Source organism: Pristiophorus japonicus, chromosome 1 (genome assembly GCF_044704955.1).
Source record: "Pristiophorus japonicus isolate sPriJap1 chromosome 1, sPriJap1.hap1, whole genome shotgun sequence".
NCBI classification, from domain to species: Eukaryota; Metazoa; Chordata; class Chondrichthyes; family Pristiophoridae; genus Pristiophorus; species Pristiophorus japonicus.
This window is the reverse complement of record NC_091977.1, coordinates 462251563-462265015: the sequence shown is the minus strand read 5'-3', so window position 1 is coordinate 462265015 and position 13453 is coordinate 462251563. Positions and strand designations below refer to the sequence as shown.

Sequence of the window (13453 nt, the reverse complement as noted above, 5' to 3'; positions counted from 1 at the left end):
TGTTAGCACCCCGGAGGGGCAGTAAAGGGTGTCTAAATGCTTACCACCAGGCGACCGGCTTTTACTGCCTGGCCGGTAAATTCGGCTCAGGGTTTCCGGTGGTGCAAAAACTTACCACCCTGCCCTGTAGTTTCATTCAGAGCATGACGTCAATCTCCGTGCAACGTTCCGCTTGCGCTCCGGATGCAAAATTAGGTGTAATGCCGCATTTAACGTCCGCCCCAAGTGAGGCAAGAAATACCAGGCGGTCCCACGGTCGAGTAGGTGGGATTTGCCATGTGTTTAAATTGAGGGAGGAGGATCCTAAATCAGAGATCACATTGACTGCAATGTTTGGGTACAGCATGCTGCATGAAGCTCAGACTTTAAACCGTTAGATTTATCTGCCATTACAGTGCCTTTATAACTTCAGTGAAATAATTTAATGGGGCATTACTAGTTCACCAACGTATCCTCCTCTATGCTATTGCTAGGCGTCGTCAAGATAGAAGCACTCTTGGCCATGTCAGCCCACGGATGAGGAGAGGCTGAAGACTTCTGGGGAGGAGGGCTTACCGCCCCCCCCCCACCCCCACGGGTTTACAGGCAGCAACGCTCATACCTTCAGCTCTCTGAGGAGCAGTGTGTGAGAAGGCTGAGCTTCTGAAAGGAAATGCTGACAGAGATATGCTACAGGCAGACCTGCAGCCTTAATCGGCAATAGGACTGCAATGCCTCACGCTCACATCGCTGCATTCACCACGTCATAAAAGCTCTCTACACCGCATTTCATAACGTTCCCAATGAGCAGTGAATGCCCGCTATCCAGGGAGCACCCATGATGCTTTCATTCTGCGTGAGAGCACCGTCTCACGATTATTTCAGCCATCACAGGAACGGCGCGGCTGGCTGCTCAGGGACAAAGGATATTGCCTAGCCATGTGGCTCATGACCCGCCCTCCGCAACCCCATCACAGAAGCAGAGCAGTGCTACAATGAGAACATGTGGCCACCCCCAGCATCATCGAACAGATAATAGGGGTGCTCAAGTAGTGTTTCCGATGCCTGGACCGCTCTGCAGGCAGCCTTCAATACTCCCCTCAACAGGTCTCGGAATTCATTGTGGTGTGCTGCTTGCTGCACAACTTGGCCAACAGAAGGGGCCAGGCATTGCCAGTGGGGATTGCAGCCCCACCTCAGGAGAAAGAGGACGATGAACAGGAGCCTGGTGAGGCCCCGAATTTCCAACCACAGCATCCACGGGGGAGACAGTGTGGAGATGCTGCCGGACCAAGAATCACACGTCGGCAGGTCATAATGGATCAGTTCTCTTGAATGGAGGAAGCTGAGGGATGCAGCTAATACTGGCCCCGCTATGTGCCACCACAATGGCACATCTCTGGTGAAGTTTACAATGATACAGAAGACGCCAATGGAAAATGGTCAAAGTAGCATTTTACTGAAACTAACAAGCACCAACCCCCTAAAAAAAAATACAGCGTCTTGTTGCAACGCACTCAACCACAATGAAGTGCAGCAATGTACCTTAACTATATACAGACGGGATTAACAATTTCCAGTGCATGTCCCCAATGTGGTCCTAGACCTTAATCAGACTTGGCCTGACCTTTCTCCTCCTAATCTTTACTCCCTCCAGTGCCTGATTCTCCTCCTCAATGAAGCCTCGGTGCCTACAGCAAGGCTGCTTGAGGGCTGCTGTGTGTGTGGGCTAGAGAGTACAGATAGCCGAGGATGAAGCTCTTGGACCAGCTCTGGGACTGGAAGGCCAGGCTGCGGATTCCTCCACCTAAGCATCGGCGGCAGCAGTCTGTGATGGCTCGGATGTGGACCGCATTAGGTGCAAGGTTGGAGTGGCGGTGGTGGGAGCCGAAATGCTGTCATCTTGAGGAAGGACAGCACCTTCAATTTCCTAGGGATCACTGCCACTCACACAGGGCTGAGCCTCAGCATCCGGAGCATGATGGGTGACCACAACTTGCTGGTCTGCTTCAGTACCGTCACTTCCCCGTCAGACTGTGGGGAACTCAGAGAGTACGGCTGCAGTCAGTGATCACATGGTATCACCTAGTTGTTGCATGGCTTGTGCCGGTGGTGCAATAGCTGCTGCCACATCACTGATGGCACGTGCCATCCCCTCTGGGGCTCCACTATCGCTGCTGGAACCCATCTGCCTCTGTCAGCAGCCAAGGATGAACTTGCTGGAGCCCTGAGATGCACGGACAATGCATGAGGCTGCCTCTGCCACACTCACAACAAGTGTGTCGATGCTCTGCAGTACCCTACCCAATGCACCCATGAGGTCGCGGTGCATTTCCGTGTTCTCCCTGGACATAGCCACCAAGTCCAGGTCCATGTCTGCTTGTCTCTGAGCAGGACTACTGGGCCGACTCACCCTCCAGGAAGCTGGCCTCCAAGCTTCCCCTCCCGCTCGGCGTTGCTGTAGGGCACTGGGTCCAGGAGCCTCAGATTCATCAAAGCCCTCAAAGCAGACGTTGTCCCCAATGTTGTGTCCTCATTCGGTGGGACTGATTCGTCTCCCCTCTCGGTGGGACTGATGGGGTCTCCTGCTCAAGGAGCACACTGTCATCCCCTCCCTCATCATCACCCCCGTCCCCAGATATCGACAGTTCACAGGAAGGCTGCTGCGCTTCTGGCTGGTCATCTGTAAGCACAAAACAACAGACGTGTGGTTAGCAGCAGGGGAGGGGGCAGGCTGATAAGGGAAAGGTGGCATTGGACATCGATGTAAAGGGACCAGGCCACTTGATATTAGGGGTCAAGGAACTCGCATCAATCGCAAAAGCCATTTGCATACCGTCCCTACCCGTAAGGAACTTGGCCTCACTGCTGCCAGCTACAGTGCAAACTGGACTGCACATGAGGACCAACACTCGCGGCTCCAACCCGGTCCTGCAGATCTGGCTCTCTGCCTCCGGTCCGCTGCTGCTCCCACCGATTATGCGATAACTTGGCCTACAATAAGAGCAAGAAGAAGGATTGCGTAAGTCAACAGCTCCTCTTGTGCCACATGTGCCTTCCAAAGTAGAATAAATGCTTCTGTCTGGAAGTGCAAATGTGTTCATTATAATCTGTGTTGCTGCGACTGAGCATGTGGAAAAACTGGGAAGAGGTGAGAGGCAGGTAGCATAGTGGCTCAGAGTCATGTTTGGTCAATGCTTATCAACAGTGGAAGTGGAGTGCGAGGAGGGATCACAATGATTAGGGGACAAGAGAGTCCACGCCGCCTGAATGCACAGAGCATGGCTGGTGAACTGAGCTTCCAGCTTTCAGGTGGCTTCAACAACCCACGCCATGGCCTGCAAGAGAAGAGGCAGCTCCGTCAAAGACTTTACATTGTGTGAGACAGTGGTCTTGCAACCATGGCAGAGGTCCATAAATGTAAAGGGTACTCACCCTGACGACACTCGTGAGGTCGTTAAACTTCTTGCGGCATTGGATGGCAGTTCTAGCCACAGTGTCTGCCGCTGACACTTCCAGGATTATCTCCTTCCAAATCCTTCTGAAGACCCTTCCTTCCACTAGATGCAGTGCAGGCCACCTCCTCTGAATGGTCTGAACTCGGGCCTCAGCGGCTGTTGCAGAGAAATGGCATGCTTTCTAGCGCCTCTCCTACTGCGCCACATCTCCTGCTCTGAGCAAAGTGGGCCAGTGGATCTGAGCATGCACAAACAAAATTGGCGCACCCTAAACTTTTGCTTGGGCCCGGGAAGCTTCGAGCGCGTCTGCGCACGCGCAAAGTGTAGAGCGTTTTATGCGCCGCGGTTTTTGGCTGGGGCGCCCAAGCACAGGTGTGTAATGCCTGATGTAGTGCCTCGATCATTGAACCTCAGTTTTGGCCGAATTTTATGGACGGAGGCGCAAACTTTTTCCAGGCGATATCAGGACCGTCCTGCTGCGATTAACGCCCAGAAATCACCAAACCCAAAAATCCAGCCCTTTCAGTTTCTTTGTAAAATATTAACACTTCACTCTAAGGCATGTATCACCACTGGCTGGGTAAGTAGATTGCTGATATAATCTTTGATGGAGCCAAACCATTGCCAGAAGGGGGAGTTGTTTACAACTGTATTTGAAAGACTGGCGCTGAAATATAAATCAGTTTTACCCACAGATCAAAAACAGTGGTGCAATAAAGAGACTCCTACAATCTTTTCCCTGCATTCACAGCTTGTATTTTTTTAATATCATATTTAAGTGAGACATGGATGTCTGCCAATGATTCTCTACATAATTTTGTTTTACTGGTGCAGCTTTGCTCGCTGTTTTGGCATGTTTGCAGATCTCATACTGCATCCAGGCTTTTTAACGAGATATGCAACAGGAGAATGCCAAATAGGAAGATTCTAGCAAATTCTAGGAGAATTGGGTTTTCTGGAATGGCAACAGCAGCCATCCCAGCTCTGAATTGATCACTAACCCAGGAACCAGGAAAAGAAACTCAACAAACCAAAATCATTCTGAAACACAATAATTAAATATAAAGTAGTGAAATCTTACACAGCATTGCTCACAAGTGGGCCTCAATGCTTTCATAAGTCAATATTTCAGAATTATGCCAGATGAATAAACAAGGCAACAAAATACTGAAAATCTGAAAGAGCACAAAATTCCTCGAGCCTGGTGTGTGCGGCAGGGACAAAAACTCACCACCTCACCAAAGTGTCTGGGGTCATCTGATTTAAATATTTTACAGCAGGTGCCTTCACCAGTATGGGAAAATCTTAGATGCCTACTGATGGATATCCTGGAGAGTTGTATGTTGGACATCTTGAGAAGATGTCCAACATGCGTCTCCGCCTCTCTACCTCTCTTTCTTCCTTTAAGACGCTCCTTAAAATCTACCACTTTGACCAAGCTTTTGGTCATCTGCCGTAATTTCTTCTTATGTGGCTCGGTGTCAAATTTATTTGTTTTGTCTTATAATATTCCTATGTTAAGGGTGCCATATAAATGCAAGTTGTTGTTGTTGTAGTTAAGGGTTAATAGTCAAATTTCTTTGTATCTTGGAGCAACAGGTTTTCCAATATAAACAGGGTGGCTTTGATATACGAAAAGTGCTCGTGCAAAGAAGTAGGAGGATTGCAATTGTTACACCCTTGTTTAAAATAGGGGAGAAGGATAGACCTGGCAATTACAGGCCAGTCGGTTTTAACGTTGGTGGTGGGGAAGCTTTTTGGGTAGATGGGACATCCAACTGCTCTTGGTCCCACAGAATCTCAGCAGCATCACTCTTTTGCATGGAGACTCTGCATTTTGGGTTGTATCTGATCTTCCTCTTCTCTCGAACCTCTTGCATCCATTTTACGCCAGTTGCACTAAAACCTTGGGGAAATTCAGAGCTAAAATGCTGGAAATACAGAGCAAATGAATCAGCATCTATAAATGGAAAAGATAGGTTCACATTTTGGTTATTACCCTTACACCTGAAATGTTAACCGTTTCCCTTTATAGATACTGACTTACCTGCTGTTTATTTTCAGTATTTTGTGTTTTTATTTCAGGATTATCCTTGTATTTCTCCTTTGTACATGTAACCACTTTCACAGATTTGCTGCACAATCTCTGATGTAAAGTGATTAGTTTAGTTATATTTCGTCATTAACATTAAAAATGTCACAGCAGTGCTGGCAAAGTAGAATTCATTGGTAATTCTGGTAAAAAATAAAGCAGAGGCTTCCCTTGGGTACTACAGCATACATTTACGTAATATATACCCACTTGACATTTCTCTTCTGTTGAGGCACATATCAATTTAGCAAACTGTCCACCCTGTCCCCAAATTATTGCTCATTGTTGTTTATTCACTACTGTTTTGATAGAGAAAAGGTTAATGTTGATGTGAGGCTGATGGAGCACTAATGTGCAGTGCTGTGGCAGTGGGCGTGTAGATTCCCTATGCTACTGAATTCTTAATCTTAGCTATGCTGAAGTGAAACCAGAGAAACACTCCTCCTCATATCCTTGTACTCTTGGTGGCTCACTTTTGAAAGACATTGGAAGAGGCCTATGAGCAGATTTTCTGACTTACTTCTTGTACGCTGGAAATGCTAGATGTGGGGAAACAATTGGAACTAAACAGAAAACAGAGGGACCTTATACTCTCCCAAAAAGGACATGGTGTGAATACCTCATGTGTTTAAGCATATAGATAAAGCAGGTTATTCTTTCAAAGAAAAATAATTGGGTGCAATAAAAAAAGTGGCAATGCAGATTCCAAGGTTCACCTTTCCTGGCGGGTCTGCTCCTCTGTGGTTTCCATGGCACATTCCAAGGAATTCTGCAAAGACTGCAGCTGGTTCACTGTTTCCTTCAGCAGAAAGCGAGTCACAAACTGTTCCAGATTACATGAACCCTGATAATCCTGCACAAGAAAAAACAATACACAGGCTAAACCAACAGGGCATATCCGCAATAAGAACATAAGAAATAGGAGCAGGAGTAGGTCATACAGCCTTTCGAGCCTGCTCCGCCATTTAATACGACCATGGCTGATCCAATCATGGACTCAGGTCCACTTCCCTACCCATTATACTGAAATAAAACAATCCTACTGAAAATGATGGTTTAGTTGGTATCAATTGAAGAAACTGGTTACAGAGTGAACTGAATGTTGTAGTACTGTAAATGTAATTTGAGTTCAGCAATTTGATTAGTCTGAGCCACTGCTATTCAAGGTACAGGAGGGATTGAATTCTTCATGAAAGAAAGAAAGACTTGGATTTATATAGCGCTTTTTACAATCACCGGACGTCCCAAAGCATTTAACAGCATTGATTTTTTTTAAAACATGTTTTCGCTTTTACTTCACAAATAACTAAACCAGAATCATAACAATAAATAACTTGCATTTACAAAGCATCTTCAAAATAAGTGTCTCAGGAACTTTACAGAAGCAAAAATGGAGGCTGAGGAGCAATGTTCCCCACAGCTGTCTGGACATCCCGCGTAGCTGACTCACCTGCTTTTGAATGTAAAAAACGTGCATGCACGGATTTCCGCGGCCCAAAAGAAATTAGAGGGAACATTGCCGAGGCGTAGTGAGAGAAAAATTAGGGCAAGTGAGTGAAAGCATTGTCAAAGAGGAAAATCTGGAGGAGGTTTTTGCAGGAAGGGAGAGAGGTTTCAAGGCATAAAGGATTAAGGAGAAAATGTTTACAACATAAGGTCAAGACTGCTTTGGACATAATCACCAATCCATGGGCAAAGTGCGCTCAAAATGCACTCGTTTTCTGACTTGAATTTTTGCTCAAGTTTCCGCGTAAGCTCATTTGCATATCGCCTGATGTAAAATCTTCCATGAACCTGCGCAATCGGGCAGCATTTTTGAAAATAATTGTTTGTTTATTTTGTTCTTGCATTAAAAAATATTCCTTGATATTTTTAAAGAGTGGTAATCTGGAGCAGTTTTATTAATACAGTTGAAAATGGGTTTAATCACAAAAAATAAGCATTTTTAATCGAAGTGTCTAGTCTGCCACCTGTGAGTAGCCCAATTTTAAATAATTGAAAATGACTTTACAAAACTATACAGAAACATTTATTAGTTTCATTGGTGTACATTAGTCAGTTTCTTAGTAAAGTAAATGGCCCGTAATTTGCGGTCAACAGCAAAGCAAAGATATTTGCCGCTGGCCCCGAAGAAAGCTGCCCACAAAGATCTCGTAATCTCTGTGGCGAGAAGATCGGCTTTTTTGACATTCACTTGAGATCAGTGTAAGATAATGGAGATCTCCTAGTGTGAGCTGCTGTGATGTCAACAAGCTGTCTAAGCAGCCAATCACCATGCAGACCAGGAACCAAGAAGTGAAGAAGCTCCTTTTATTCTAACTTTTCAAAAATGTTAAAGAGAGCAAAACAAAAATTGGGGAACTCACATGCGGAAAAGGTAAACCTGAAATAAATATGAACAAACTTCTAAAATATGACATTCCACAAAATTAAAATTAATTTTTCAGAGTCATAACATTTGTTTAGCAGTCAATATGCTGTTAAAACCCCAGTAACATAATCCAACAAGGTCTAATTTTTAAAGGGGTATTTAATAAGCCCAAGTTTTCATCAGTTTCACTGATTGCTGGCTCTGTGAGGGGGCCACAGCACAGCTAGTGTCAGAGCAGTGAATGACTGACTGCAACATTAGGATTTCCATGTTAGGATGTGCTAAATCCTGAAGTTGCTGTCGGTTCTAAAGGGGTAATGACAACGAATGCTGTTAGTTTGCCGTATTACCCATGACAAATTCTAGCCAAGATTTTTTCATATTTAAAAGCTTTTAAAATATGCCTATTAGTGCCTTGTTCCTAATAAAAAATAATTTTAAGAACCTCCTCAAGGACCTGCAAATGCATCATGGCTATTAATTCGATCTGGAAGCATGGCCAGTTTCGTGGGTAGGCTGGCTTCCAGAGGAGTGTTTTCGAAACCAGCACAAAATATAGTAGAAATTCAATCAAGAAATCCAATAGGGAATTCAGAAGAAATTCAGAAGAAACTTCTTTACCCAAAGAGTGGTGAGAATATGGAACCTGCGACCACAGGGAGTTAGTTGAAGCAAATAGTATAGATATATTTAAGGGAAGACTAGACAAGCATATGAGGGAGAAGGGAATAGAGGGTTATGCCGATAGATTTAGATGAGGAAAGACAGGAGGAGACTCGAGTGGAGCATAAATGCCGGCATGGACTGGCTGGGCCGAATAGCCTGTTTCTGTGCCCTACATCCTATGTAATCCTATGTAATCCTATGTAATCTTATGATTTGTACTGGATATCATTTGCACTTAAAATTCCTCGATCCTTTGCATTGGTTTGGCTGATTTTGACCTACCTAGCAGAAACTCGACCCCATTTTTTCAGATTTCCACACTTGCAGTTTTATTTCTTTTTATTTCTCATGTTCCTCAGTGTTGAGGAAATCATATAAATGTAGGTCTTTATTCTCAGATGATCCTTTGATTATATCAGCAGCAAAATTCTATTGTTTAATCATGTTTGCTTGTAAAGTATGTTGATAATGTGATTTGTATCTGTAATCGAAGAAATGTACAGTTTGAAAAAAGGCTTGCAGAAAATTGTCTGCTGAAAATTAAAGATCCCCTGTGTAGTCCATAAGCCTCTTTGAATATCTTGAGTTATTGTTTTCATTTACCACAACAGCTCCTACTTTAGTACCTGTTACAGTGCACAAAGATGAACATGTCAGATAATCGAATGGCAGAACACTCATCACACAATATGTGGTCAGGAATAATAATTAGATGAAGCAGAATGTGAAAATATAAAGGATCTAGAGCTAGAAATTCATGTACTCACCGCCATGAAAGTAGCATAGCGCCATGAAATGGTGATAAAATGGCGGCCACGCTCTTTCACCAACTGGTGGCGGTTCGCACAGCAGCTGCCATATCGCTCTCCCGCTTTGCGCTGCTGGCAACGAGCAGCGCCTTGGAAAAAGATATGCCGGCGTGGTGGCGTCAATCGGCATGCAACGCCGTCTTAACGTCACCAACACAAAGTTTGATCCTTGCATTGAATTCAGCACTGGGTCCTCAGCAGGACCAGTTAACCTGACGTGCAAGCAGGCTGACAATGGCAATGTCTGCAGCTCTTAAAGGGACAAACACATCATTCAAGTAAGTTTGGAATTACAGGTTTGGACTAGGTTTTTTTGATTTTATTGAAGGGGTGGCTTGGTGCGTTGGATGTGAAATGTTTTTTAAATGTGTTGGGAGTGCTGTTGGATGCTTGCAAGGGCTCAGATGATAAATGAACGTCTTTGAAAAGACAGAACATGCTGCGAGTACTCAGCAGGTCACGCAACATCTGTGGAGAGCAAACCAATATTTCTGTGCCTGCTGGTCGGCAGAGAGGCTGAATTGCTGATATTGTTGCAAGTTCAGCATTCCAGATTAGTGTTGACTCAAAGTTATCCACCCCCTTCAATAAATCTGATGACCTTTGAACATTTTGTTGATAGTTGTACCGAATAGATTTACTAGAATGGTTCCAGGAATGAGGGATTACAGTTACGTGGATAGACTGGCGAAGCTGGGGTTGTTCTCCTTGGAGCAGAGAAGGCTAAGAGGAGATTTGATAGAGGTGCTTATAATCATTAAGGATTTAGATAGAGTAAATAAAGAGAAACTGCTTCCAAATGGCTGAAAGGTCGATAACGAGAGGGCACAGATTTATGGTGATTGGCAAAGGAGTCAGAGGTGACATGAGGAAAAACTTTTTATATGCAATGAGTGGTGAGGATTAGGAATGCATTGCCTGATAAGGTGGTGAATAGTAGAATAGTAGATTCAATAGTAGCCTTCAAAAGGGAATTGGATAAAAACTTGGAGAAAATATTGCAAGGATATAGGGAAAAAGCAGGAGAGTGGGACTAACTGGATTGCTCTTCGAAAGAGCCAATGCAGAATCGATGGGCAGAATGGCCTCCTTCTGTGCTGCACTATTTTATAATTCTATCGTGCTCAGGTAAAGCTTTTATTGGCACACAGCAAGCACGCCTATTATATAACTTGAAAGGTATGTGTGAAGCTCTGAAGGATTCTATGACAGAGGCAATTGAAAAGAAATCAATGTAGAATCTACCGTAAGCACTAGCTCTTCCTGTATGATTGTTTTATAATGGATTTTAAAAAAATACTTTTGCACTTGCACATAAATTACTTTTAAAAAGCAATTAACTTTTGGCTTTAATATCTTGCCACAGCACAGAATAAAAATGCAAAATATACTGGCACAAATACCTACTTGCTGAATTTGTTGTTTGTCTCTTACATTCAGTGTCATTTTTTCCTTCTATTTTCTTCTCCATTTATTTGTGCCATGCCTTCTCTTTCTCTGTCTCTTGCCTCTTGATTTCTATCTGTGCTGTCACTGATAGCCCTGTACCTTTTCTCTCTCTCTATTTCTTTGTTGTTCTTGTCTTCATGCACCTTTCTAGCTTTCTCTCCTCTGTGTATGTATTGGTTTCACACTCCTCTGTTTGTTGTCTTCTTCCTCTCCTCTTTCTGCCCTCCCCGTCTTAATGCTTGCTCTCTCTCTCTTCTCCCCTGCCTTCCTTATAACAGGGGTGTAGGCTTCACAGGCAGATTTACAAAACTGAATCTAGGGGCACCTTTTTGATAGGTCATTTGGGGTCAAATAATGAAGTTGCATTATAAGGCACCTGGCCTCATTTTAATATTTAAATTGTTATTGTTGCAAGGCAAGCCCACAAACATTAGGTGCAGGGGAATCTCAGGACATGCCCTGTTGAAAGGAAGCTTCTTAAAGGGAGAAGATTTAACATTGCTATTTTGTCAGGGTTTTTTGTGCACATTTATGTACCCTTTGCTGCATTTTCTTCCATTAGTTGGTTTTAGAAACATAGAAAATAGGTGCAGGAGTAGGCCATTTGACCCTTCGAGCCTGCACCGCCATTCACTAAGATCATGGCTGATCATTCCTTCAGTGCCCCTTTCCTGCTTTTTCTCCATACCCCTTGATCCCCTTAGCCGTAAGGGCCATATCTAACTCCTTCTTAAATATATCCAATGAACTGGCATCAACACTCTCTGCGGCAGGGAATTCCACAGGTTAACAACTCTCTGAGACTCCTCATCTCAGTCCTAAATGGCCTACCCCTTATCCTAAGACTATGTCCCCTGGTTCTGGACTTCCCCAACATCGGGAACATTCTTCCCACATCTAACCTGTCCAGTCCCGTCAGAATCCTATACGTATCTATGAGATCCCCTCTCATGCTTCTAAACTCCAGTGAATAAAGGCCCAGTTGATCCAGTCTCTCCTCATATGTCAGTCCTGCCATCCCTGGAATCAGTCGAGTGAACCTTCGCTGCACTCCCTCAATAGCAAGAACATCCTTCCTCAGATTAGGAGACCAAAACTGAACACAGTATTCCAGGTGAGGCCTCACTAAGGCCCTGTACAACTGCAGTAAGACCTCCCTGCTCCAATACTCAAATCCCCTAGCTATGAAGGCCAACATACCATTTGCCTTCTTTACCGCCTGCTGTACCTGCATGCCCACTTTCAGTGACTGATGAACCATGACACCCAGGTCTCGTTGCACCTCCCCTTTTCCTAATCTGCCGCCATTCAGATAATATTCTGCCTTTGTGCTTTTGCCCCCAAAGTGGATAACCTCACATTTAAACACATTATACTGCATCTGCCATGCATTTGCCCACTCACCTAACCTATCCAAGTCACCCTGCAGCCTCTTAGTGTCCTCCTTACAGCTCACACCACCACCCAGTTTAGAAAACTTGGAGATATTACACTCAATTCCTTCATCTAAATCGTTAATGTATATTGTAAAGTGCTAGGGTCCCTGCACTAAGCCCTGCAGCACTCCACTAGTCACTGCCTGCCATTCTGAAAAGGATCCGTTTATCCTGACTCTCTGCTTCCTGTCTGCCAACCAGTTCTCTATCCACGTCAGTACATTATCCCCAATACTATGCGCTTTGATTTTGCACACCAATCTCTTGTGCGGGACCTTGTCAAAAGCCTTTTGAAAGTCCAAATACACCACATCCACTGGTTCTCCCTTGTCCACTCTGCTAGTTACATCCTCAAAAAATTGCAGAAGATTCATCAAGCATGATTTCCCTTTCATAAATCCATGCTGACTTGGACCGATCCTATCACTGCTTTCCAAATGCGCTGCTATTTCATCCTTAATGATTGATTCCAACATTTTCCCCACTACTGATGTCAGGCTAAACAGTCTATAATTACCCATTTTCTCTCTCCCTCCTTTTTTAAAAAGTCATGTTACATTAGCTACCCTCCAGTCCATAGGAATTGATCCAGAGTCAATAGACTGTTGGAAAATGATCACCAATGCATCCACTATTTCTAGGGCCACTTCCTTAAGTACTCTGGGATACAGACTATCAGGCCCCAGGGATTTATCGGCCTTCAATCCCATCAATTTCCCTAACACAATTTCCATCCTAATAAGGATATCCTTCAGTTCCTCCTTCTCACTAGACACACTGTCCCCTAGTACATTCGGAAGGTTATTTTGTTTTCCTTCTTGAAGACAGAATCGAAGTATTGGTTCAATTGGTCTGCCATTTCTTTGTTTCACATTATAAATTCACCTGAATCGGACAGCAAGGAACCTACATTTGTCTTCACTAATTTTTTTCTCTTCACATATTTATAGAAGCTTTTTCAGTCAGATTTTATGTTCCCTGCAAGCTTTCTCTCGTACTCTATTTTCCCCCTCTTAATTAAACCCTTAATCCTTCTCTGTTGAATTCTAAATTTCTCCCAGTCCTCAAGTTTGTTGCTTTTTCTAACCAATTTATATGCCTCTTCCTTGGCTTTAACACTATCCTTAATTTCCCTTGTGAGCCATGGTTCAGCCAGCTTCCCCGTTTTATTTTTACTCCAGACAGGGATGTAC

At 44.1% G+C, this 13453-nt stretch overlaps 1 protein-coding gene across 1 annotated transcript in view; it reads right to left on the bottom strand.

Moving 5' to 3' along the window:
• The window catches only part of necab1 (N-terminal EF-hand calcium binding protein 1), a 388139-nt gene that overhangs the window by 155507 nt on the left and 219179 nt on the right, over positions 1-13453 (bottom strand). The window contains exon 6 of the mRNA XM_070876240.1: positions 6246-6382. Within this exon, the coding sequence (XP_070732341.1) occupies positions 6246-6382 (137 nt within the window). The remainder of the gene's footprint in view (positions 1-6245; positions 6383-13453) is intronic.